Consider the following 25685-nt stretch of genomic DNA (forward strand, 5'->3'; position numbering starts at 1 on the left):
GCCTCATGAAAGGAGTCGGGGAATGATCCTAGCGTCCTTCATTTCACTAGCAAGATCATGTCAAGTTAAGTGCTTGAGAAAATCCACCAATAAAGGCATCTGTGCCTGAAAACCTGCATGCTCTATGTATATCATCATGCTGTTTATACTCTGAGCATTTGTGTCACAAGCTAGGAGGACTGACTGTAGTCTTGTAATAAAATGAGATGAAGAGTCTGACACACAAAACACACCAAGGGGCTTAAGGAGAAGAAAAGACTGGTCCTGAAAGAGTCACTGGCCAGTCAGTCCTGGGTTCTCTGCTGCTGGCTGCAGCCTCCGCGCCCCCGAGACTGTGTCTGCTGGGTGACGTGGCCGGAGCCTCGGAGGCCTGCGACCTCGGGGCGGGAGGCGAAGGGGAGCTGGCACGAAGGATGCGGAGCCTCCAGCCGCGTTGCTCAGATGAGCAGACTCAGCTCTTCCGCCCCAGTTCTCAGAACCAGACTCGGGACTATGAGAGCCCGACAAGGTTGATGTTCTATAGTCCAGGACACTCAGGCCCAACGGGGACAAGAGTCACACGGCTGGCCAATGAGAGCAGACTAGCCCGCTGGCCTAACGCTTAACCAGTGGAATTTTCTTTCACCCCCCAGATGTTTGCACTTTTTTGTTGGTCATTCTGTTTATTGTTATTTTTTTGTTTGCAGTCTCAGTGTTTTAACACTAACGCCACATTCTAGGGACTCACAAGAGACTGGAGCTCAGGTCCCTTGCTCTCGCCCCTCCCTGTTCCCCAGCCAGGCCTGCTCTCTCCTTGAGGAGTCAGCCCCGCTCAGAATACACGGGACACATTCAGCTGGGTCAGCGGAGACCGGGCTGAGGGAGGAGAAGGCAGGAGATGGGAGACACAGCCCTTTTATTCCAAAGCTGAAAGTGGCTTCTGTCACCTGGGTTTGTCCGGGATGAAGCTGAGGCAGGGGGACAGGTCTGACTCCCAGGGAATGTTCTGGGCTAAGGTGGTAATCTCCTTTTCTGCCACCTCCAGCCCTGCAAGCTCTTCCTATTTATCAGTCAAGAAACCCGTCTTGGTTTTAAGCATTCCGTCCCTCTGGGCGTCATATCGAGTGCCATGTGCTTTGGTTATGGACCAGCCTAGAGCAGCCTGCCCGGGAGCCGGGAAGCCATGTGGGTGGGTCGGCCAGGCGGTCTGGGCCAGGGCGCGCCATGGGGGCCCCGCATTGACCGCACTGAATCCGTCCGCTGTGCTCAGCTACATCCGGCCCCGCGCTCCAGAGGGCGAGCTGCCCCGGGAGTATGACCAGGGGAAATTCTGCCTTCGTCCTGCCCCTACCCCATTCCTCTACTCTAATCTGGGACCCGCTAGCAAATCATCCTCCCAGCCTCTTCTCAGCTGCACTTGCTTAACTGGTGTGTCAGTATTTGATGTTCCCACCATGACACGGCCTCGGGGATGATGTGCCAGGGACCCTTGCCCCCAGGAGGACTGGTCCTGCCCACACCAGACCCAAAGACACCTGGGTGGCCCTCTTTTATAGATGAGAGGGGTGGGGGCGCATGGACTCTGTGGCAGGTGGGAACCAACCTCCAGTTGGCCCAGTGTTTGCAGCGTCTGCAGGGGCAGGACCCTGGGCCACCTCAGATCCAGGGGCTTCTGGAGAGAAAATGCAGGCCCCTTGCCCTTGAAGCAGAGAAAGAGCCAACCTTTGCCAGTCCCCAGGTAAACAGTCTGCTCCCAGGAGCAGGCCGGTGTGAAGGGACCCTCCACATGTTCTTAACCTGACTGAGCCTCAGTTTGCCCATCTCTGAAATGGGTGAGAATTCCCAGCTCGAAGGGCAGTCTGAGGTGCAGATAGGACACACTCAGTCAGCTGTAGGAGGCCTGGATTCTGGTCACACATGCCCAATGTGAGGGCGGGCTGCTTCAAGCAGAGGGACCTGAGGGGTCTTTACCCCTCCACTCTTCACCCTTCACCCCTTGGCTTTCTCATCCATAGAGCAAGTCACTTGGACTAGATCCCAGCCAAGGATTCATTCAGCCCCAACTTTTCAAGGTCCTGTACGGCTGGGGGTCTGCCACTGAGTAGCTGCGGGACCCACAGCCAGGGCCTCTTGGTGGTCTCCTGGGGCGGGGCCAGGGCCAGCCCCTCCCACCTCCACCTCCTCAGGTCTGCAGGTGGATAATGGCTTCTGCAAGGCCTCCCCACTTCATCTCCAGGCACCAGGAAAACAGCACTTAATTAACCCTTGCAGCAGGATGGTGAGGTGGTAGGCTCTCATTTCCTTCAGCGTTATAGCCGGGAAGCAGGCCCGGAAAGGGCTCTGCCTGGTAACTCCCCTGCCTTAAAACCCAGGCCGCTCCTCCTCCCTTGTCTCAGCTCTGAACTCAGCGCTTTCCAGCTGCACCAGTGGGGCCTCCATCGGCTCTGGACGGTCCAGGGGAGAGAACTAAAGGAGACACAGCTCCTTGTCCCACGCGGGCACAGCTCCTGCCAGGAGAAGGCGTGAGTGGTGTGCTTGCCAACTTGGTGTCCCTGCTGCCGGCAGTGACTCACCCCCACCCAGCCCTGGGAGGTAGGAGGGTCCCACGGGCCCCAGGCTCTCACCCAACAAGAAGAGACAAGGATCCTGCTGCTGAGGACAGAATGTGCCTGAGAGAGGAGGAGGCGAGGGAGGGGCCCCCGGGGCTCCCCTCCCTGTGGGAAGCAGGGCCCAGCGTGCGTTTACAGACACAGGTCTGAGGCTGGAGACAGTCCTTCTATTCAAACTTGGGTGCCCATGCCTGGCGTGGCCCCTGGGGTGGCCCCTTCGTGAGCTGCGTCCTTGGAGAGGGTCTGCTTTCTGTGCCAGGCGTTCCCGCTGCCTCCGGGTCAGAGCCCAGTGTGAGGACCTTCTTTCTGTGACAGTTTTCCCCGCAGGGCTGACTTCAGCCTCTCCGAGAGGCCCCTTCCCCTGGCTTAGGCTGGGGAGAGGCAGGGAGGGCTCTTTAGAAGCCAGAGATGAGGTGGAGGAAAGGAAGGCCCCTGGCCTTGGCACAGGGTTCTCCAGCACTGCTGGGGGACCGCTGCTGGGGCCCCCCCATCCCTGCCAGGCCCCACGTTTACCATCAGACTGTCCTGGGCTCTGACATCCTGTATCGTGTGTCCTTCCTTGGGGGACAGAGGTTGACACTGAGGTCTTGCAAAGGGGGAAGGACCGGCACCGGCAGATCAGTGCAAGGGCAGGCTCCGGGCGGGGTGCCGCGCTTGGAGGGCTGCCCCTAGACTGGAGGAGGGGGCGGAGGAACGCTCCCAGGCCTGGGGCTGGGCTGGCAGTAGCCCCTGGCCCCTCCTGACTGTTCCCAAGGCACAGGCATCACCCCCTAGGAGAGCAGGCCCAGATTCCTCTGCAGTCCTCTCCTGGGGCCCGGAACCCACGAGGCCCCTCTGAGCTGAGCGAGCACACCAGCCCGCCCTTCCTCCTGCCCCAGTGAGGAGCACCAGACCCAGGAGAAGGCAGAATGTCACCTGTCACTGTCCCAGCTGGCAGACCCTTGCGGGGAAGGTTGGGGGCGGGCAGTTTAGTCGGAATGTTCAGGCCGAGGTGTCACTGCCAGGGTCTGGGCGCAGCTGCCCCAGGGCCCGTGGGAGCAGGAGGCTTGCTGGCCCCAGGTGCAGCCTGCAGCCCGCACCCCCAGGCGGGGCTCAAGGGGGGAGCTCCCCTCTCCTTGCAGGAGGACGGGGCTGGTTCCGTCTTCCTTTAGCTCTAATCCATCAGCCAGGCTCCACGGTCACTTGCTGTCAGTCAGGAAGGAGGCTCCCCCCTGAGCTGGCTGTGGTTCTCACATGATTCAAAGTAGAGCCTCTGGAACTTCAGAGAGAGGATTTGAAGAATCAAGGACAATTGTAAACATCTTTATTTGCTCCAGAAGAAAATTAGTGAATTTCATTTTGCCTTTTTTTTTTTTTTTTGGTCCTGACAAGAACTAATCTATTCAGCCAACAAGTCTCTAAGGTCCTGAGACTACAGTTCAGAACGACTGACAGACGCAGCAGCAGCGTAAGAGCGGATGTGATGAAACGCTCGGGTCTGCACCATGAGCTGCCGAAACCGCGCTGGGTCTCGGTTTCCTCGTCTGGAAACAGCGGGTGGGACCAGGTGACCGCCTGCCTGCTTCCCCAGCGCTAGCCCTGGTCCCCAGGGTCTGAGAGGTTGGGGATGGGGCCCTCGGGTTCTGGGTTAGCAGGCAGTGGCGGCTTGCCAGCCCTACCGCGTACGTGTTCAGTGGGCTCTCAGTGGGAGGATGTCCAATCTTACTTCAGAACCCCCTGAACTGTGCAGCATTTTGAATTTACAAAAAGTAGTCTTGTTTGTACCTCCTGACTTGATCTTAGTCTTTGTGAGATCAGGAGGTGAACCGGGTCTTGTTATTCTGATTTATTTTGCAGGGCAGTCAGGAAAGTGCAGGGGCTTGCCGGGTACCTCACAGGTAGACTTGGCAGAACTGAGTCCAGGGCCCAGTAGCTTTGCCGGCGGGGGGGCGGGGGTGCAGGGCGAGAGGAGGAGGGCACCGCCCAGGGCCGAGGAGGACCTTGCCTCCTGCCAGCCGGGAGGAGGGGGCCCTGAAGGAGAGCCGTCAAAACAAAGCCCTGGGCAGGCGGTCTGTCGGGTGCCTCTTTTCTGCTTGGAGCGTCCCTTTTGTCACTGGGCTCAGCAAGACAAACACAGCAGCATTTCCCAAGGAGGGGGGAGGCCCCGCCCCTTCCCAGGGTGGAGCTCAGCTCCCTCCCCCAGGGCCCTGGCGTGTCTCTGCGGAGGCCTTCCAGCCCCGGAGAGCAAACTCAGCTGAAAGCCAAAGTCAGATCTGGGAGGAGTGGGGGGAGGTCGAGACACAGCTGGGGAGCCCCCCCATCCCACACCTGCACGAGGGTGTGGCCTGGAAGGGGATAAGGACCAAGCTTGTGGGGTTTGTTCCAAAGCATTGAGCTGGGCTGGGAAGGATCACAGGTGCTGGCAGTCAGAGGCGCTCAGGGCCTGCCCTTGCTGGGGAGGCAGAGGCTCCGAGAGGGGAGGGGCGTGCCCAGAGCTGCACAGCCGCACAGGGAAGAGCAGGACCGGAATGCTGACCTCGGACCCCCACCCAGAGCCCCCTGTCGCGCTGTCACAGCGGGGGCCCTGGCGACTGTGGGCAGCAGTGTTTCCTCTGACCTCTGCTGTCACCGTTTTCACAGAACCATCACAGCAAACATTATTACTTATTTTTAGTGGACTTACTTTTAAACTTCAATGCGTTTATTTGGGAAGGGAACTTTGTATCACTAATTCAAGAGGAAAATAAAATAGTTCCCTTCGCCACAAGTGGAGGCCTATTATAACTTAAAGTCAATAATACCAACTAGAACGAAAACAGATCATTGTTTAATTCCAAATAGATACAGTGTTTTTTCCTTTCTGCTCCGAAAGGGAGGTGGGCAAGTGGTAAAGAGCTACCCCAGCCCCAGCCTAGACCTTCCCCCCGTGGTCATCAAAGTGGGGAAAAGACAGCTTTCCACGAGCTGCCGCGCTGCCCGCCGCCGGCCCCTCAGTGCCCTGCGGGCCCCGCACCGCCGCGGCGCAGCGTGCCCGGCACTCAGGGAGACTGCGTCGCACACTCGTTGGGGGTAATTTCCCCAGAGCTGTCCAGCAGGTCAGGCGGAGCCGAGGGCCACTGAGGAAGGCGACCAGGGGGAGCCCCCTCCTCTCACCGGTGACTGCCACGTGCCGGCCAAAGGCCTTTTGGAACGGAGCATTTAGAGACGCTTTTGGCTGAGGCCTGTCCTAACCCAGGGCAGTGGGGTGCCACGCTCTGCAGGGTTGCTCCTGGAGCGGCTGGGAGGACACCGCAGGCTCTCCCAGTCTCCCTGCTGCCTTTAGCAGCTCTTGGGGGCCCACAGAGCTGGGGGAAGGGCAGGGTGCTGGAGAGAGCTGGGGAGCTCAGGGCCGGCCCTTCTCCTCCCCTCTGACCACCCCCGAGGCTGGGAGCAAGCGGCCCAGCTTCTGAGGCCCCAGGAAGCTCAGCGAGACTTGGCTGATTCCAGGAGACTCCAGACTCCACGTCAGTCACCCCTTCTGACGTGACCTCCCGATTTCTCAGCCTAACTTGTGTGTATTTCGAGCGGGTGTGGCGGAAGGGATAGCGAGCTGTCACTCTTCCACCCTCTCCCTCCCGTGGGCCGGGCTGGGACAGCCAGTCATGATCACAAGGCTGCCTTGCCGTCCCTTGGGACAGAGGGCCTTCCAGCCCAGCTCAGCCGTGTCACACAGCCGGCAGCACATTCTTCAGTGTCTCCGAGGACATCCCACTGTCAGCCGAAGAGGAGGGGCAGGCACCTCCTCTGTCTAGAGCCCTGGGGAGGGGATTTTCTAGGAGTCAAGGCCAGTGAGTAGCCAAAGGTGCTGGGAGAGGTCCTGCAGAGCACCCCCAGACATAGAGGCTTTTGGCCACTTCACTCAGGTCACCCGACTCTGGTGGCCAAGTGGCAGAGGACAGACACCGGGAGAGGCTGGAGGCCTGAGTCCTGGCTCAGGGTCTACCCCATCTTAGCCATGTGGCCTTGGCCCAGCCTTAAGGTCCCTGAGCTTAATAGATGCTCTCAGAGAGCACACAGGTGCTGCTGTCCGTCCTGGCACCTCGCTGGCCACGCGGGAGTTAGGGGCGCTGTGAGGCTCCACCAAGAAGATGAATGAGGAAGCCCTTTGCAAACTGTAAAGTGCCATACCTGCTGCAGTGTCCTTAGGATAAGCTCAAGGCACTTCCAAAGACCTTCCCCCTGCCCCCGAGTCCACTACCAGCGAAGGGACGTGTGTCCCTCACAGCAGGTGTGCGTACAGGAGTGTGTGTGCACGTGTGCGTGTGCAAGGCTCATCCTCCAAGGGGGGAGTCTGTCAGCAAGCCCTGCAGGGTCCAGCCGACCTGCCCTCCCTCTGTGAAGTCCCTGCTGTCTGCTCAGCGGGGGCAGTGTCTCCAAGGAGCTCTTTCTTGGGCCAAGGAAGCATCTCCCCTTGGGACGCTCCCACCTCGCAGCCTCTGACCCTCCTGGGAAGCCCCTCCTGGCTCAGTGCGCGGGGGCAGCTCAGGGAGCCAGCGCCCCTCCAACCTCCCGCACACGGTGGGGCGCCTGCACAGTGGGGCCTCCCTGACCTGCAGGTGCGCCCTTCCGGGAAGCTGGCACCTCGTCCGAGGCTCCGGGAGTTACTTCCCACTGGGACCTGGGGAGGGCTGTCACTTTCCCGCGCTGGCATGAGCCGTCTCTGGGATGGAGGGGCCGGCCTCTGGATCGAAGGCCAGAGTTGCGTTCGAAAGTGACCACGGAGCCTGAGGCTCCTGCAGGGCAGAGCCGAGCCCCAGGCTCGTCTGAACCCAGAGAGGGTGGCTGGGTCTCGGGGGTCCTGTGCCTCCCGGGCCTGTTGCCCCTACAGTGATGACACCTGCCAGGGGGCCTTCCCCAAGTGAAGCCGAGATGCCCCCATGTGACGCCTGGGATCCTGGCCCCCCAAGCCCGCCCTGGGGGTCGGGAGCTGAGAATAACCCAAGTCCTGGGTGTGCGAAAAGCCAGTTTCTCCCACAATTTAGCAGTGAAGCAGGGAGCAGGCCGTGGAGGCAGGGCTGGGAGCTGGAGATGGGTGCTGTTGTGTTTTGGCATCACGTGTCACGGGGCACAACACTCAGCGAGGTGCTGGGGCGCACAATTGTGCTTTGCACCGCCCCGCCCCCCAGTCACCAGGGACCGCGGTGGGCCTGACCCTTGCACCGGCCTGGAGCCTAGAGCCCAGGAGAGCAAGATGCTTCGCTGGGGAGAGCAGCGCCTTCGTGCAAGACCCACGGGCTGCAGCCTGGAGTGTGACAGGCTCTCTTCTACTTGAGCATCACTGTCCAGATACGTCAGGAGACTTCAGAATTACCCACAGTTCTTACTCCTGCCCTGGTCGCTGTCAGCTCAGTCCCCACCTTCCAAGGTTACGAGGGACACCAGTCATTATCAGCCAGATCTCTGGTGAAGGGACGTTGCCCTTAGAAGGGACGTCAGAACTTCCTCTTTTTTTCACATTTGATAGACTCAGATGATAAAAGATGCCCCACACCTGGCATCAAGCTGTTTCAGGTTTTGGCGGTGCCTCTCCTGAGCCTGGTCACCCATCAGCCATTGTCCTTCAGTTCCAAACTGGGGGCCCCTTGTGAGTGGGCACTGCTAGTCTCAGGGTGCTGGTGGCAGGATCACGGCGGGCAGCTCCCTGCCCTTAGGGGCTGCCCTGCGGGAGCACAGCCACCACGCTGCCCCCGGGCCCAGATGGCAGGGCTTCTGAGCAGCGGGGCTGCTCTGTCCTCCCTCCTCTGCACAAAGCCATGTGCCAAGGAAGGAAGGGAGGGCCAGCGGGTGGGACCCTACTCCTGGCCACAGAGGGCGTGTGCCCAGGGGGGCAGGCACGGCACTCCCCTGCCCGGGTCCCACCTTTGGTGACTCAGGCCGGTGGCTCCCGCGCTGACACAACTGCTGAGTAAGCAGCCACCCCTCCCTGGGGGACCCCCGCCCTGCGCTGAGTGCTGGGAGGGGACCTGTGCCCTCCAGACCCCCAGGGAGGGTGGGGCGGAGCCACCACAACTCATGGGAAGGCCCCCCACCACCCGTGACTGGCCCAAGGCCGCACTCCTGGGAGGATGAGAATTACTGTCTGTCTGTTGCCCCGGCCCTGGCTGGAGGCGGGTGGGGGTCGGGGGGAGGGAGGAAAATGGCGAATGGGGTCTGTTCCCGAGGTGTCTCCAACCCTGGTCCTTTCTCAGAGACTCCTCCCTGGCCACGAGGCACAGGGACCCCAGGGAGTGCCCGTGTGCACGCTCTCACGGGAGTGCAGCAGGAGTGATGCTGCCACTCTTGGCTGGGCGCGCCTGGGCAGGGCGGGGCCGGGCGTGTCCTGCCTGGAGCTGGTCTGGCCGGCCCCACCTGCCGGGCAGAAGCTGGGTTTCCAAGTGGGCTAATGGCCGGACAGACACTCTTTTCATCTTGGCCTGCCCACCACGCTTCTGGCTCCTGGCGGCTGTAGACCGAGTGGTGCTCGCGGGGGAGGCCGACTGTAGTCAGCTCTGTGAGGCCCTGAGCCTCGGTCCTCTGCTGCTGTCCTCTGGCCTAGTCGCCCGTAGGACGCGGCTTCCTCGCCTGAGAAGGAGAGGGTAGACCTCTGAGATCTTCCTGACTTAGGAGGAACAGGAAGAGGCGATTACGTTACGGTGCTGGGGAGCATTCAGTGGGGGGCAGAACTCCACACTTCTCCAAGAAGGAAGGAAAAAGGGAAGAAAATGGGTCACAAGACCTAAGTCGTTAGCAGAAGAGGCTGGGTTCGGGGAGGCGCCCAAGTCGCTTCTAGGTGCAGAAGCGTGTCTTGGTGGACACACCGCCCAGGCTTCCCCAGAGCCGTCCAGGCTGCCGTCTGGCCGGGGGGTCAGCTCTGCTCCCAGGAGATCAAGTGTCTAGCCTCCAGAATGTTCTGAGGCTGGAGTTTCCCAGGGAAGCTCTCGGGAACCAGGCAACGGGGCGAGTGTGAGTGGCTCACTGTCCTTTGTATCCAAAGCAGAGGGCGCTGCCAACAGAACACTGTCTGAGTGCGGGGCTGGGCCTGGGGGACCTGGCCAGGCTGCCCTGTGAGCCGCGTGCCAGCCCCCTCTCCGTCCAGTCTGTGGGGCTTTCTCACAGGCCACAATGACTATGAGGTGTGACTGCTGTGACTGGGGCACCCAACATCCCGCAGTGCTTGGGGCATCCAGAACAATAAAGGATTGTCCTGCCCCAAATGCCGACAGCGCCCGCGCGAGAAAGCACCGCGCCGTTTCATCACACAGCCGTCCGGGCGTCCAGGCTCCTCTGTTTTTCTGACACCTGTGGAGGCTGTCCTGCGGCCGCAGGGCCACAGCAGCCTGGGCTCCAGACGCCGGCGTGCACCCCTCTCCCCAGCTGCCTGGGTTCATCCGCCTCATGTGCCAACCTGGCGGGCCCTTTGGGAAGTTCCAGGGACAGCCAGCCTGTCCCCCTCTGAGCGTCAGAGGGACACAGAGGTTCCTCCTGGACAAGCATTTCATCACAGCTGTGCTGAGTGCCAAACATCCACGCACTCAATTCTCCCAGCAGCCCTGTGCCCTAGGCTCAGTGATGCTGCTTTGCAGATGAAGAGACTGAGACACAGGTGGCCAAGGTGGCCATCGGGCAGATGATGTGGCCAGAGCTCAACTCAGGCCGTCTGGCTCCAGCGTCTGTGTTCATGCCCCCAAGTCTCCCTCTGCTGGTCAAGTCTCAGCCCAGTGGGCCCGCGATGTCCCCGCCTTTTCAGGCAGGTGGAAGGAAAGGGGCAGAGTTCCCCGGCCACCTGCACCGGGAGTGCTGGCCCAAGCCTTGGAGGGGAGCCCAGGCCCCCTTGGCACTAGGAGAGGCATCCTGGCTGAGAGGGAGCTTTGCTCCAGCTTGTCAAAGTGACAGAAAAGTGTCATGAAGGTGGGAGCATCATCCACAGCAGTCCTCAGCCACCGGCAGCAGCAATGTCACCAGAGCTGGGTGGGGTGATGACACGGGTGTAGCAGATGAAGGGCTGAGACATGCAGCCCGCCGGGGCGCTGGCTTCTCCCCCATGACAGCGCCGCGGCGCAGCCCACGTCCTGTCCCCTGTGGGCAGCCCCCGCTCTGAGATGCAGCACGGCCGCCCGCTGGCCCCTCCCATGGGAGTGCGTCTGCACTGGGTCTGGGCTGGGGGAACGTCTGGATTCTCCATCGGGCGCCTGAGATGAGGACCAGGAGTGTCACTGAGAGTTCCTGTTGCATTTCCATTTAAGGCTCCTGGGAGCCCGCTGCTGGGAGGGCTCAGCCTTCCCTCCAAGGTGCTGCCTCCCCCTCCTCCCACAGACGCAGGGGAGGGGGCCTTGGGGCCGATTGCCAGAAGCCCGCATGGTGCCTGCTGCAGACTGGTGCTCAGGGAGCAGCCCTTCTCCTCCAGCCTCTGCCCTGACCCCACACACCAGTTCCCTTCGGGGTTGGTTGGTTTGACCCAGTTTGCGGAAGAAAACCGTGCCTGCCTGAGTGCACAGCTGTGTGTGAGGGTGGAGTTGACCAGAGCACCATGGCCAAGGCTAACGGTGGCTTCTGAGTTTTGGAGGTCGTTACTGACGGAAGCCAGACCCCAAGGTGGTTTCCTGCTCTGAAGGCTCTCCCTGCGGAGAGGGAAGGCGGTCCTGCCAAGGGCAGGCCCCTCCCCAGCCTTGGTGGCCAGATCTGGTGTGGAGGGGAATCACCCAGCTGCCCAGGGACCTTCCCCGTGCGTCGGTGTGCACGGGGCCGGCGGGCTCTGGGCTGCTGGACTTGGCGCCATCTCGTCCTGGCAGAGCCGAGCCCCAAGTCGGCGCCTGTGTGGAGGCTTCCTCAGGCTGCATGTTGATCCTCTGGTGTCAGGACAAGTCAGAGCAGGCAGGCCCAGCGCCCGGGAGCTCCTGGGGCAGCCCCTTGCCCAGCTCTGTTAGGACCACCCCCCCCCCCAGGTCTCTGGCTTTGTGGGCCCCTCCCAGGGCGGCTGACTCTCCCATGCAGGGCCCTAGGGGCCCTCACTGTTACACCTTCTCCTGTTGGATGGGGCCCCTGCCCAGCTTCTCCCCACTGCCGGCCTGACAACACAGCCCGGGAGGCCACCCTGCAGCCCGCCGCAGCCCTGGGCCGCCTCTGCCTGCGCAGAAGGCCTAGGGAGACGGGTATGTTCCCCCTTCGGCCTCCAGGGGTCCCTGGGGAGTGCCTGTTGTCCTTTATTTCCTGCCCTGACCGAGGGGAGGCAAGATGAGGGGTTTGGCAGAAAAATAACAGTGGAAGAGGGTCCTGGCCAGAGGAGAAGGTTCCCCGTGCCGAGCACAGGCGGCCAAGGTGGTCGGGAGCTGCTGAGGTCTGGGAAGGGCACAGGGTGGCCGGGCCGGGGCCTGGGGACTCGGGCTGAGGGCCCGTCTCCTCCCTGGGCCTGATGCCCTCCCGGCCTGGGCCCAGGTGGGGCCTCCTCGGTGGCTGTCCAGCTTCTTTGATGACGTCCCTTCCACCTGACAGCTCAGTCCTGCCCACCTGCACTGCACTCTGAGGGGTTTTCACTGCAGTACATATACATTACTTGATCCCATTTTTTAGAAGTGATGGTCAGGCCTGCTAGGTTGCTTTCCTAATCTGTAACGGTCACACCTGCAGCTTGAACAGTGCTAGATGGGATGCTGGCTAAGGCTCCCCCCCAAACATTCTGGGATTCTAGGACCATTATCAGGGGCATGGGGCAGGCCGGCTGGACCTGGATCCCAGGTTGGACCCCCACTGAGCCTCTCTCCTTCCCCCACCAGATCTACAATGGGGCTCTCAAGCGGGAGGCTGACAGCAGGCGGTTCAGCTCCTACAGCCAGATGGAGAGCTGGGGCCGGCACCACCCCCGGGGCGGCTGGCCAGCCCCTGGCGCGGGCAGCGACATCTGCTTCATGGAGAAGATCAAAGCCAGCCGCAGCGAGCCCGACCTCTACTGCGACCCCCGGGGCACCCTGCGCATGGGCACTCTGGGCAGCAAGGGCCACAAGGCCACCCAGAACCGCTACAGCTTCTACAGCAGCTGCAGCGGCCAGAAGGTAGCCAAGAAGTTCCCGGCACACCCACCCTCCTGCACCTCCAGGCAGGACCCGGGGAGCATCCCGCCCGCCTCCTGCCACAAGGACCTGTCCTTCAGCCACTCGCGGGCCAGCTCCAAGTGAGTGCCACTGGGCCGGGGCCCCGGGCCGGGCCGTGGGGGGCAGGCCGTCCGCCTGGGGAGTTCTCGGCGTGGACGGGAGGCAGAGCCCAGGGGCTGAAACAGACGCGCCGAGGGTGTGGGCGTCATAGGGTCACACGGTGTGGACACGGGGAGGGGAGTTAGAGGCTGGCTAGGCTGGTGGTTCCCAAAGTGTGTTCCTCTGACCAGCAGCACCAGCGTCCACGGGGAACTTGTGAGAGATGCCCACTGTCGGCCCCGCCCAGACCTTCGGCTCAGAGACCCCTGGATGGGCCGGCAGTGTGTGTGTGGTAACTTGGGCCCGAGTGTGAGGATCCCGAGCTTGGGCATGTGAGCCTCTCCCCACATCTGAAAAAGCAAAGGAGTGTGCCCTGGGGTCGACAGTGAGAAAGGGACCCTGTCCCATCTCACAGGACAAAGGACCCAGTGCCGGGAGTGGGACCGCAGGAGACGAAGTGGGGGTCCTGCAGACAGCTGCGGGCACAGGGTGCCTCAGGGACAGCCACGAGGTCTCAAGGGTTGCAGGGCCTGCCCTCCAGGGCTCAGAGCCCCATGACCCTCGGAACTGTCCTCTGTCACCACCAAGTGTTCTGTTATTCGTCTGTTTGACACTTGTTGGGCATGTACTGTGCTCCAGGGTCTGTGGTCAGTGCAGGGAGGCAGCCATGCGCAGAACGGCCCGGGGCCGCCCTGAAGCTGCGGGATTACCCACCTGCGGGGCCCGGACGCGCTGCGGTCTTTACCTCCAACCCTCACCGTCCCTCCAGGCTGGGCCCGGAGGAGACACAGGCGCAGATGTTAGGTACCTTGCCTGAGGCCACACAGCTGGCATTACACCCCATGCTCTCCCCTGCTCACCACACTGTCTTGATGAGCAGAACCATTGCAAAGCCGGACCTCTCCTAGCTGTTCCAAGGCCATAAAGTGCATTTAGGGTGATCTGGAGAAGGACTGAGAAGCTCTGTGCCTTGGAGACTGACCAAGGCAGCACCTGGCCCTGGCTCATTGCCCCAGACTGGGGACCCAAGAGGACAGGGCTGGGTGAGCCGCGGAAGGGAATGCATGACAGGCCATCCGGAGGTGATGTTTGACTGGCAGATGGCTGGGTGACATTCTCTCAGTGCAGGCGGGGGGACTACATGAAAGATTGGAGAGCTCTGCCCCAGGGGTGACTTCTCCAGAAATGGAGTCGGGCGCCTGCAACGGCAGGGCAGGAGGCTGGTACGAACGAGGAATGGGCTCCCTCTGGAAAGGCTGGGAAGATTCCTAAGGGGGTGGGGCTGGGTGCCAGGAAGGGGCTGTCCTTTCCAGCCCCTGCCACCACCCTGCCCCCCACCCCGGTCTCTGCGGGAACTGGACACAGACTAGATGGGGAACAGCCTGCAGTCTGCACCACGGGGCCGGAGGGGCTCCTGGCAGAGAGGTGTCCTTTCCCTGGGAAGGTTCGCAGCAGCGGGACTTCAGTGAGGAGAAGGGACACAGGCCCCCTCAGCACTGGCCAGGATACAGTGATGTCAGCTGTCTTGCGGGAGCACAGCTGCATTAGGGCGGAGCGTGCAGGACACAGCAGAGCCAGACTTTTGGGGTAGAGCAGGGTTGTTCCGGTTTTGTGGCTCAGAAAAGGTTGATGATCGGCCATTTCATATGGTTCAACTTAACACGCGACCTGGATGTCAGTCTAAGCAGTTTGAACTTGAACTTGCGTGTGGAGAAGCTGCTGATGGGGACAATGCAGGAAGCAGGGCTGCTAGCCTGGGGAAAGGGCGTAACATTTTGGACGAAAGCCCGTGGAGAGGACAGCCAGTTGTGGGAGTCTCCTGCTGTAGTCCCGATAAGAGTGATCGCGGTCAGAAGGAAGGCAGTGGCCATGAGGATGGGAAAAGAACCAAGCACGGTAATTTTTGTGTTACAAGAATTAGCTAGACTCTTGGAAAAGGAGGCAGGAGGGAGAGATGGATGGATGGATGGATGGATGGATGGATGGACGGATGGGTGGGTGGAGGGAGGGATGGACAGATGGATGGAGGGAGGGGGTGAAAATGGACAGAAGGCGGATGGATGGATGGATGGATGATGGGTGGATGAAAGGACGCACAGACAGATGCTTGGAGGGAGGGAGGGAGGGAAGATGGATAATGGTGGTGGTGGACGATGGGTGGACATGAAGGGGTGGACAGGCCCGCAGCCATTCTCTTCCGTTTTCCCAGGACCAGGCACAGAGAGGTGGTAGAGCAGGTGGGGAGCCGCTCCTCAGGAACAGGGCAGGTTTTCTCAGTGCAGAGGCAACTTGCCTGCTTGCACTTTAACCCATGACCAAGCCTCATCACAGCCCGTGCTCGCCATGGGGCGAGCCCCTGCTGCTCTCTGGAGGAGCTGTGCGCAGGTGGGCCTGGGGCTGCCTCCTTCTGGCCCTCAGAGGGCAGGCTAGGCTGCGGCACCTCGGTATGAAAGGGGGATTCCGAACCCCCGCACCAGGGCTCCCAGCTCACGCTGCAGCCCTCCCGCACCGCCCGACCCACAGGATCTGCAGTGAGGACATTGAGTGCAGTGGGCTGACCATCCCCAAGGCCGTGCAGTACCTGAGCTCCCAGGAGGAGAAGTGCCAGGCCATCGGAGCCTACTACATCCAGCACACCTGCTTCCAGGACGAGTCTGCCAAGCAGCAGGTAGGTGGCTGTGCGCAGCCTGCGCCCCTGGGGCCTGGGCGGGGCAGCCTGGCCCTGTGTTAGAGCTGGTGGGGCGCTGACGGTTGGCTCCTTTGGCTGCTTCCCCCCTTGCCCAGCTGCCTGGGGCCAGGAGAGATGAGCGCGGGCATGAGCTCCCTGGCCGAGGGGACATCACTCAGTAGTGTTTCCTACATTGGTTGTGGAAGAGGCTCTTTGGTGACAGCCCTGAGTCCAGCAGAAGCCCCTTCTCAGATTCCACTAGTGACCAGGACTACTTCCTACCCTTTGACTTCTCCCCAAACCCCCTTTCTGTCTGTGTGTGTCCGTCACTCTGTCTGTCTCTCTCTGTCTCTGTGTCCCGAGCGTGGCTGGCAGGGAGGACACCGGAGGACTCTGTGGTCAGCGCAGGGGTGTGGAACCAGAAATGCGATTCTCAGAGTGTGCAGGGTCCTCTGCATCAAGTCCCCACCAGAGGAAAAGTGCTCCCAGAGAGGGCCTCCCTGACGTCTGACCTGCCCTAGGATTTAATTTTTTTAAATTTTCTTCCTTGGGGAGGTAATTAGGTATTTGTTTATTTATTTTATTGGAGGTACTGGGGATGGAACCCAGGACCTCGTGCGTGCTAAGCACAAGCTCTACTGCTGAGCGGTACCCTGCCCCCGGCCCGAGGATTCTGAAGAGCATTTGTACGCATGTTCCCATCTGGTCCTCACCCCACACTCTAGAGGAGAGCAGGGCTCAGGTGTCGGGGAGCTGGCTCTGAATCCCCGCCTCGGCCCCTGCTCTGATGGTTACCATCACTCCGCACTGCTCATTTACGTCCGTCGTCTGGATGTCTGGGAACTGAAAGTGGCCCTCCCGGTCTGAGTAGCAGTGCCCCGAGCAGAGCGTCACAGCCCGGCCTCACCGCCTGTCCCCACAGGTCTATCAGCTGGGCGGCATCTGCAAGCTGGTGGACCTCCTCCGCAGCCCCAACCAGAACGTGCAGCAGGCGGCAGCCGGCGCCCTGCGCAACCTGGTGTTCCGGAGCCCGGCCAACAAGCTGGAGACCCGGAGGCAGAACGGGATCCGCGAGGCCGTCAGCCTCCTGAGGAGGACGGGGAGCACCGAGATCCAGAAACAGCTGACAGGTGGGGAGCCCCAGCCACGGGGATTCGGGGGTTGGGGGGGCAGGAGCCAGAGCGCTGGCCGAGGGAGCCCCGTGGGCCTGGGGCTGGCCAGGTTAGTGGTGTCCAGTTGGTGACCTTGGGTGTTGTGCCAGGTCTTTCTGAGGCTAGAGGGCAAGGGTGGACCCGAACTCATCGGACCCTGGGATTTGCAGGCGAAGAGGAGAGAGTACGGTGGGTGTGGGCAGGGCTCACAGGTCTTAAGCACCTACCCTGTGTCCAAAAAACATGCTGACAAGCACTCAGGATGGGGACACAGGAGACAGAAGTCACTGGGAAGACCTTGAACTGGATGGGGAGGCTGAGGCCAGGAACAGAGTAACAGTACCTTAGGGATGACTTTCAGGTGGAAAGCAGGACGTCAGAAGATTCTGAGTGCTGGAATTTATATTCAAACCCTGATCAATCGGATGGTTGTTGATTGAGAGGCAGAGGGTGTGTATGCATGTTTAGTCTACAGATGCTGTTTATTTCCAGATTTACGGAGGTCAGCACCTTTTGTCCCACCACCAACGCTGAGTGTTATTCATACATTCAGTGGTAGAGCTTGTGCTTAGCACGCACGAGGTCCTGGGTTCCATCCCCAGTACCTCCACTAAAATAAACAGGTAAATAAACCTAATTACCCCCTCCAAAAAACCCAAAAAACAAAAAAGAACCCAAATGCTTTTTGCACAGTTTTGACTGCCTAGAGAACTCCAGACGCTGCGCCCTCAAACAGCCTGCAGTCTAGTTGAGACGAGGGGCCGGTCAGACCGCAGTCTAGGGCGCGAGGCGTGTTTGGCCCGAGCTGGGGGTACTTGGTCCGGTCTCCTGAGCCTGGTGGCCCTCATCCGCAGGGCTGCTCTGGAACCTGTCCTCTGCGGACGAGCTGAAGGAGGAGCTGGTCGCCGAAGCCCTGCCGGTCCTGGCCAACCGTGTCATCATCCCCTTCTCTGGCTGGTGTGACGGCAACAGCAACCTGGCCCGGGAGGCCGTGGACCCCGAGGTCTTCTTCAACGCCACGGGCTGCTTGAGGTGGGGGCGGAGGGCGGCCCTTCTCAGCCAAGGCTCAGCCAAGGCTCAGCCAGGCAGGGGGCTCACACCCGCCTGGCCTCGCGGTCGACTCCCAGATGGCCCAGCGTTCCTAGCTTCCCTGGGACTGGATAAGGCTCAGGACCCCACAGCCCCCTCTGAGGAGGAGCCCAAGAGTGGAAACGCTTGGATCTGAATATCCAAACCCCCATCACCCATCTCCATCCATGTGCATCCACCCAACCGCCCCCTGCCCCGCCCCCCGAGGAAGGCATTTCTTGTGCTACTTGAGGAGCGTTCTTTTAGATAAATGTCTCCTCACGGGCTCCCAGTGAGTCACTTCGCAGCTGCGGCGCTGACACCAGCTGCCACGTTCCTTGGCATAGAGACGTTACTGCTTTGCCCAGAGTTTCCTGAGCTCTGCCCCGGGGTGTGGCAAAGGCCCTGGCGGCTGCGGTCAGAGGGACAGGGTGTGCTTCCTTCTGGAGGGAGGTCTGCAGGCTGGGGGGGGGTGGGCGGGCCTGGAGGTGGAGCCCAGGAACAAATCCCCTGAAGGTCACACCTCTCGCTAGCAGGGCTTTGCCTTCCCCAACTCTTGGGAGCCCCAGAACCAGGGCACAGCAGGCACGTGCTCCTCTCTGCCCGCCCCCGGGAGCCCCTCCAGGGAGCGAGAGGCTGGGGAGGTGGAAAGGTACTCAAGCACTTGGTGGGGCGGCAGCCGCTGCACCCCACCTGCACCAGCGGCGGGGGCCCACTCTGCTGGGGAGTGAGCCCACCAGGCGCAGAGCAGCTTCCACGGGGACGGGCAGACCCCTGGCTCTGGTCCCCTGCCCGGCAGCCCAGAGAGCTCCTGCTGCCCCCCAGGAAGAGACGGGCAGGCGGAGCTTCCAGCCCCCATTCAGCAAGTGCCCGTGAGGGCAGGTGTGTGCCCCGGGCTGCCAGCTACCCTGGAGCCGTGGACACACAAAAGTTACGGGCCTGGGACCCCAGTGGGCAGGGAGAAGTGGGGGGAGAGCGAGTTCCCACGAGGCCCCGCCCTCGCCTCTGCCGGGCCTGAGCAGAACTGGCTGAGTGATGTCTCCTTCCTTCCTCTGCCCTCATTTGCTGCCCTCCTCATTCCTTTCCTCTCCCGCCCGTTCTTCCTCCAACCTCCGCCCCCTCCCCTCCGCCCCTTCTCCCCACAACCTGCTCTCCCCACTCCCATGGCCCTCACCACGCTCTCTCCCTCCCCCTCCCTCTCCCCCTCTCTCCACCCCTGTCTTTCTCCTCCCTGCTTCCCCCTCCCCATTTCCTCCGTCAGGAACCTGAGCTCCTCTGACGCTGGCCGACAGACGATGCGAAACTACACCGGGCTCATTGACTCCCTCCTCGCCTACGTCCAGAACTGCGTGGCAGCCAGCCGCTGTGACGACAAGGTGAGGTAGCCCTCAGGTGGCACCCGGCCCCCAGACTCCTCTCAGACCAGTGAGGGTGGCCTGGGACTCCAGGTCCTGGCATTTCTCTCTCCCGGACTCCAAAGGGCAGGTCTGCACTCTTGTGAGCCTCTTAAGGCATGACCTGATGGTGGGAAGGAGCCCAGAGCCCTGGCCAGCGGAGGGGAGGGGACATCTGGATGCTGAGAGCCCTGACCCCTCCCTGGGGGGGTGGGCAGGCGGGCGCTGGGGTGGTGGCTACAGGGGCAGATCTTCCCTGACTTAGAGGCTTTGTGAAGGCAGGGGCTTCTGTGGTCTCTTTTCCTCAGTTTGCCCTTTGCTCAAATGAAGGTGGTCACCGTTGTACCCACCTCAGGGCTTGTTTTAAGGACTCAATTAGTTGATAAAACAGGAAGAGAGCACCTGGCTCCGGGCGAGCTCTCCGTGAGCATCTGCTGCCCCTAGCCCGGGGGGTATACACAGGTGCCCCAGGGTCTCCGCTCCTCCCTGAGCACCACTCCTGTCTTCCCACTGCCGCACCAGAAGGCTCCTGGCAGAGCCACCCTCCCTCCCCCTCGGGACTCTGGACAGCCGCACAGACAGACAGACAGACAGAAAGGGGAAACCATGGCAGGAGATAAACTGGAGGCCAAGGCCCCCCCACACAGCAGGACAGAGGTCCTGCCATTAAAGAGGGGATGGTGGAGTCCTGGGGACTGACGGCTTTGAACCTGAATTGCTCGGGGCTGCTTCTGAAGGGGTGGGTCCTCCAGAGCCCAGGCTGAGCCTTTCATGTTGGCCGGAGCCGCAGAAACGGTAGCCACTGTCTGTGTCCTACGATGTGCTGGGCCTCCTGTGGGTCCTTTCCGTGGGTAGCCTCTCCAGTAGCCAGTGAAGCTGGTGGAAGCTGAGGCCCAGAGAGGCAGAGCAGGTCACCCACACTCACACAGCTGGAGATGGCAGGACCCGATTCAAACCCAGGACCCGGGAGGCGTCCCTGAGGGCCTTCTCGGACTGCGGTGGGCAGGGCCCATGCTGTCCACCCATCCCAGAGCAGCCGTGGGGCCCGGCCCTCTCGTTGGTGACAGCAGGGGCCTGGCAGGGGCTCAGTGCGAGCTCTGCTTGGCCCCCAGTCTGTGGAGAACTGCATGTGCGTCCTGCACAACCTCTCCTATCGCCTGGACGCCGAGGTGCCCACCCGCTACCGCCAGCTGGAGTACAATGCCCGCAACGCCTACACGGAGAAGTCCTCCACCGGCTGCTTCAGCAACAAGAGCGACAGGATGATGGTGAGCCCGCCGGCCAGGCCCCCCGGGGGCCCCCTGTCCTGCCCACCCTCCCCTCTCTGCCCTCCCGGGGCCTGAGACCAGCCCCAGGGGTCAGGCCCTTGCTTAAACCCTGGCCGGGGGACCGCTGCCCTGGGAGCTGGGAGGGGCCTCCGCCTTCCGCACGCCACGGAGCGGGCTGTGTTCTTGCGACCACGGAGCGCAGACCCCCTAGAGCCTAAAGCTCCAGCCCTATGTCTGCAGGCCTTGGTCTCTCACTGTGTGATTAGGAAAACCTCCCCTCTTCTCCCTCACCCCGAGGGCTGCGGGCCAGCCTGCCTCCCACTGCCTCCTGAGTTCCCCAGGTCACCCCAGAAGCAGAGGGGTGCTGTGGAGGGAGGGGCCGCCTGCCTCCACTGGGCAGGCTGTGGAAGCTGGGTCCTGGACCGCCCCTGTTGGCCCAGAGCGGGTCAGGTTCAGGGCCTGACTCTGGGAGGGGAGGAGGCATCCTGTTGTGAGACCCGAAGCAGCCTCACAGCTGGGAGGTCGGCCTGGAGCGCGGAGGATGCCCTCTGCCCCATGCCCCATGCCCATGCCCACGCCCCAGCTGCAGTGCACACAGGAGGGGCGGCGGGTGCTCCCTGGTCCGGAACCACGGCCCTGAGGTTGGGGAGCGGATGCGTGGGTTCAGCCCCTATCGACCTGCCTCTCATCCGCAGAACAACAACTACGACTGCCCGCTGCCTGAGGAGGAGCCCAGCCCCACGGGCAGCAGCTTGCTGTACCACTCGGACGCCGTCCGCACCTACCTGAACCTCATGGGCAAGAGCAAGAAGGATGCCACGCTGGAGGCCTGCGCCGGGGCCCTGCAGAACCTGACGGCCAGCAAGGGGCTGGTGAGCGCCGCCCGCAGCGCCCCCGAGCCCACCCCCCACCCCCCCGCAGCCCCCCCGCCCGCCCAGTCCCTCCAGCTGCAGTCCAGGCTCTGCTCCCGGTCTCCCTGAGAGCCTGTTCCTGCCCGAGTGGGCCATCTGGGCCGGGCCCTGGGGACATGAGGAGACACCCAGGTGGAGGACGGGGCTGTGGAACCCAGGCCTCCTGGATTCTGTCTGTGCCACAGAATCCCCTCTGGCCCGTGGTTCCTGGCCCCGTGCTAGCCCCAGACTGTGCCTGGGGGGGAGGCAGGGGCCCGGGATGACGGGTATGTTTATGGCAGGAGGGGTGTCCGGTTTGCTGAACTGACAGGTGGGAGAAGAGGGTATAGGCAGGCCCGGAGGAAGATGGTGCAGAATTAGGAAAGATTTCGAGGCCAGTTAGTTTGGAGGACATAAGGGAGTGGGTGGAGCTGTTGGAGGCATGTTAGCGAACAAGGAGACGGAGAGGCAGCCCACCCTCCCTCACCTTTGCGCAGGACGGAAGCAGGGCAGGCGGAAGCAGGACAAGGGTGAGTTGGGGGCAAAGCAGGACCTTCCTGCTGTGAGAGGATGGGTGGAGGGCCTTCGAGAAACCCAGACCAACCCGAACCAGGTGACGGCTAGGATAGCTTTGCTGCCAGAGGCCCGGATGGGCTAACCTCCCTCCGGGGCACCTGGCTTGCCTCTCCACGTGGCTCAGTCCCATGCTTACCCATCCTTGACTCAGCTGAGCTCCGAGAAACCCGTCCTGACTGCTGCAGAGGCAGGGAAGGTGGCAGAAGGTGGTCAGCACCTCTTTAGGTGACAGGTACGTCGACCTAGGCTTCAGGTGAGCAGATGCTGCTGGGGACGTGCGGCAGACAGAGCGGAGGCAGTGGGCCACGCGGTGGCCGCTGGGACTGGCTCAGTCTGGAGGTTGGCTCTGCCCCCACCCCCCGAGTGAGGGGCCGGACTTCCTGCTCAGCCCTCACCTGGGGTCCAGGCATAGGTGCTTTTCGCTGCGGCACGGGCTCTGCAGTTGCCAGTGTAAGAGCAGGTTTGTGTCTGTCTGCCAGGGCTTCCCACATGGAAGAGAAGAGCAGTAGTTCTGGGGCTCTCAGTTGGGGGTTACTGGCCCCCTTCTGCCTGCTGTGGTGCCTTGAAGTCCAGGCGAGAGCCTCACTCTTCCTTCCCCTCAGATGTCCAGCGGCATGAGCCAGCTGATTGGGCTGAAGGAGAAGGGCCTGCCTCAGATCGCCCGCCTCCTGCAATCTGGCAACTCCGACGTGGTGCGGTCTGGAGCCTCCCTGCTGAGCAACATGTCCCGCCACCCAGTGCTGCACCGAGTGATGGGTGAGTGCCCACACGGGCCAGACCACCCCTCTGGAAGGCCTTCCGCTTTCCAGAGCCCACTGGACGGTCGGTCGTCCTCTCACCGCTCCCCAGGGGAGCGTCCGGGAGGGGACGCCGGCCCAGGAGAGGCTTGGAGGTAGGAAGGGGCAGTCGCCCGGGGATGGGGAGCAGGTATGTGAGGTCACACCCCTTCCCAAGCCCTGGGTTGGAGCTAGAATCGAGCCCTGAGGGGCCACCTTGCGAGGAGCCCCGCTGAGGGCAGCCCAGGACTGTGGTCTCAAGGGGATGCCCCTGGTCATCTGACCCTGTGCCCTCCACTCCTTTCTCTTCCAGGGAACCAGGTGTTCCCAGAGGTGACCAGGCTCCTCACCAGTCACACTGGCAACACCAGCAACTCGGAAGACATCTTGTCCTCGGCCTGCTACACCGTGAGGAACCTGATGGCCTCCCAGCCGCAGGTGGCCAAGCAGCATTTCTCCAGCAGTATGATCAACAATGTCATCAACCTGTGTCGCAGCAGGTGGGCGGGGCGGGGCCGGCAGGTGGGCGGGGCGGGGCCGGCAGGTGGGCGGGGCAGGACAGCAGGTGGGCGGGGCGGGGCCGGCAGGTGGGCGGGGCGGGGCCGGCAGGTGGGCGGGGCAGGACAGCAGGTGGGCGGGGTGGGGCCGGCAGGTGGGCGGGGCGGGGCCGGCAGGTGGGCGGGGCCGGACAGCAGGTGGGCGGGGCAGGACAGCGCCAATGGAGGGAAGTTCTAGAAGCTGAGTGCGGCCTCTGGGCAGCACACTTCTGGGCGGGGGAACCTGAGGGACACTGAGTCCTCGTGGGCCAGCAGGAGGCACGGAGCAGCAGACTCAGCTGTGTGGGAACCTTATTCTGCTCTCCTCCTGGGACAAGGCCGGGGGTGGGCATGGAGAGTCCCAGAGATAGTCCTGGGGTACCTCCAGGTGGGTAGGGGCGAGGGGTTGTGCCCACTGTGTAGTGGGACCCTCAGTGGGGCTTCTCTCTGAGGCAACGCTGGGCCCCCCACCGGAAAGGTGAGGGTGGAGGGAAGGGGTGTTCACGCCGAGTCTCCTGGAGTCTCACCCCAAGATGAACTTCTCATCTGCCCAGTGCCTCGCCCAGGGCTGCAGAGGCTGCCCGACTCCTCCTGTCTGACATGTGGGCCAGCAAGGAGCTGCAGGGCATCCTCAGACAGGTAAGGCCCTCACCTTTGACCCCGCTGGCAAGGCTCTCCCACACTCTGCCTGCCCTGGATCGGGTCCGCATGGATCAGGAAGAGAGACGTAGATCTCAGGCCCCATCAGGTCAGGGAGACTGAGCCTCACTCCAGACGAATGCGCGTGACAGTGGACGGGGCCCAGGCTCCGACACTGCTCAGCCCAGGGTCTGAGGAGGAGGTGCTGGGTGCGTGGAGGGCAGAGGAGTGGAGGAAGTGTGTCAGGTCTGGGGTGGGCCCCCCAGGAGCTAACTGAAAAGCAGGTGGGCAAAAGGCACGGCATTCACCTGGGGGCGTGGGTGTGCTGTGGCTGGGGTGGCAGGTTACCCCTTCAAGTTCAAGCTAAAGAGTTTGCTTTCGGCCCTGGGGAGACACTGGGGGTTTGGAGGAGAGAGTGTCAGGGTGAAAGCAGCTCTCAGAAGACTGCCTCCCCACGCTGTGTGGCAGAGGGGACGAGAGACGGGGCTGCTGGACCTGTCCAGGGATGGCCCTGCTCCTCCCTCCTCGGTATCTGCCACCTCTCCAGCCGCAGAGCCAGGCCTTGTGCTGTCGGGGCTTCACACCAACCCGGCCCCACCTCTGTGGTGTGGGCAGGGGTGAGGTGGCCTTAACGGGCAGGAGACAGAAGAAGTGGGACCGTGGGGCTGGCGGGGCTCAGGCTTCTGGCTCGGACACCCTGTGGCTACAGCAGAGACAGGTCAGCCAGGGAGCAGGCAGGGCTTCTGGGCGGGGCTGGGAGGAGCCCTGACTGGGAGACGTGGTCCCTCTCCTGGACCCCAGCCAGCCCCTCCAGACTCCAGTCTCCCATCAGGGCTCCTCCCAGCGCCCCTCCGAGGCTGCTGGGCCTGACCTCCCTGCCCAGAGCTCTTGTTGGGGTTTTTAAAGAAAGCAGAGCAGTCAGAAGGCAGAAAACAAACCCCTTTCTGCTCTGATCTTGGTGCTTGCTCTGTTTAAAGAGGAACCAGCATTGGCTGAATCCTCCTGCCTTGGTGCAGACTCCTGCGGAGGCAGGTGGGACACTCGTGTGCTGGGGGGCCTCCAGACACATCTCAGCTGGCTCACGGACGTGAGTGGCCTTGTGTTTGGTTGCACATTTGATTGGACCGGCTTTAGCCCTGGCACACACACAGAGCGTGTCCTGAGGGCCTGGGCAAGCCCAGGGGCCCTCGGGGGGCAGTCTCGGGCCCTGCAGGACGCCTCACACCATCCATCCTAGGCTGTTTCCAGCAGCTGCTGTCTCTCCCCCGCAGCAAGGTCTCGACAGGAACATGCTGGGAACCTTGGCCGGGCCCAGCAGCTTCAGGAACTTCACGTCCCGGTTCTAAGAGGAGGCTGCCCAGGGAAGTCCAGCTTCCAGGTAAGGGCCAGCCCCCTGGGCAGGGATGCCCAGGACCCCACAGCAGCCTCAGCCAGGCTCAGAAGGGGCCAGGCCACTTCCCCAGGGACACAGACGCAGCCTTTGGTCGGCAGACACGAGGTCTGTGAGGACAGCCGCGTGGACCACCTGGCCAGGGTGCCACTGCCTGTCCCACCCCAGGACACCAGGGACGTGCAGTGTCTTGGTCACATCACAGGCCAGAGGTCTGGCAGAGCTGCTGGTATGGCCGTGTAGGTCGCACACTGCACAACCCAGGGGGTGCCGTCTAGTGGACTGCAGTGTGAACGGCGCCCCTGCAGTCACACAGGATGTTGTTCAGCGTTGGGCTTCTGCAGCTCACCTTCTTGTCCCTGATATGGCCCATTTCCCAGTCTCTGCACACGTCTCGTGTGGACAGGCTGATTTCCAGCTGATAGATCTAGAGGCGAAAAACTCAGATCCAGTATCTCTGACAAAGACTTGTAAACCTGCGATTTCATTAGCCTCGCTGGGACACTTGCACACGCTCCTGGTCCCACTCAGCAGTTCTGACTCTGTAGCTCCTGGGTCCA

The 25685-nt window shown here is 62.1% G+C and overlaps 1 protein-coding gene across 3 annotated transcripts in view; it reads left to right on the top strand.

Moving 5' to 3' along the window:
• PKP1 (plakophilin 1) overlaps nucleotides 1-25685 on the top strand; it is a 41299-nt gene that overhangs the window by 12307 nt on the left and 3307 nt on the right. For all 3 annotated transcript variants that reach the window (XM_072948816.1, XM_072948817.1, XM_072948818.1), the window contains exons 3-13: nucleotides 12356-12750; nucleotides 15293-15437; nucleotides 16360-16567; nucleotides 17443-17620; nucleotides 18918-19032; nucleotides 20163-20318; nucleotides 21014-21190; nucleotides 22387-22540; nucleotides 22874-23060; nucleotides 23651-23735; nucleotides 25007-25113. In XM_072948816.1, the coding sequence (XP_072804917.1) occupies nucleotides 12356-12750; nucleotides 15293-15437; nucleotides 16360-16567; nucleotides 17443-17620; nucleotides 18918-19032; nucleotides 20163-20318; nucleotides 21014-21190; nucleotides 22387-22540; nucleotides 22874-23060; nucleotides 23651-23735; nucleotides 25007-25081 (1875 nt within the window). In that variant the 3' untranslated portion in view covers nucleotides 25082-25113. The remainder of the gene's footprint in view (nucleotides 1-12355; nucleotides 12751-15292; nucleotides 15438-16359; nucleotides 16568-17442; nucleotides 17621-18917; nucleotides 19033-20162; nucleotides 20319-21013; nucleotides 21191-22386; nucleotides 22541-22873; nucleotides 23061-23650; nucleotides 23736-25006; nucleotides 25114-25685) is intronic.

This window comes from Vicugna pacos, chromosome 23 (assembly GCF_048564905.1).
Source record: "Vicugna pacos chromosome 23, VicPac4, whole genome shotgun sequence".
Taxonomy (NCBI): domain Eukaryota; kingdom Metazoa; phylum Chordata; class Mammalia; order Artiodactyla; family Camelidae; genus Vicugna; species Vicugna pacos.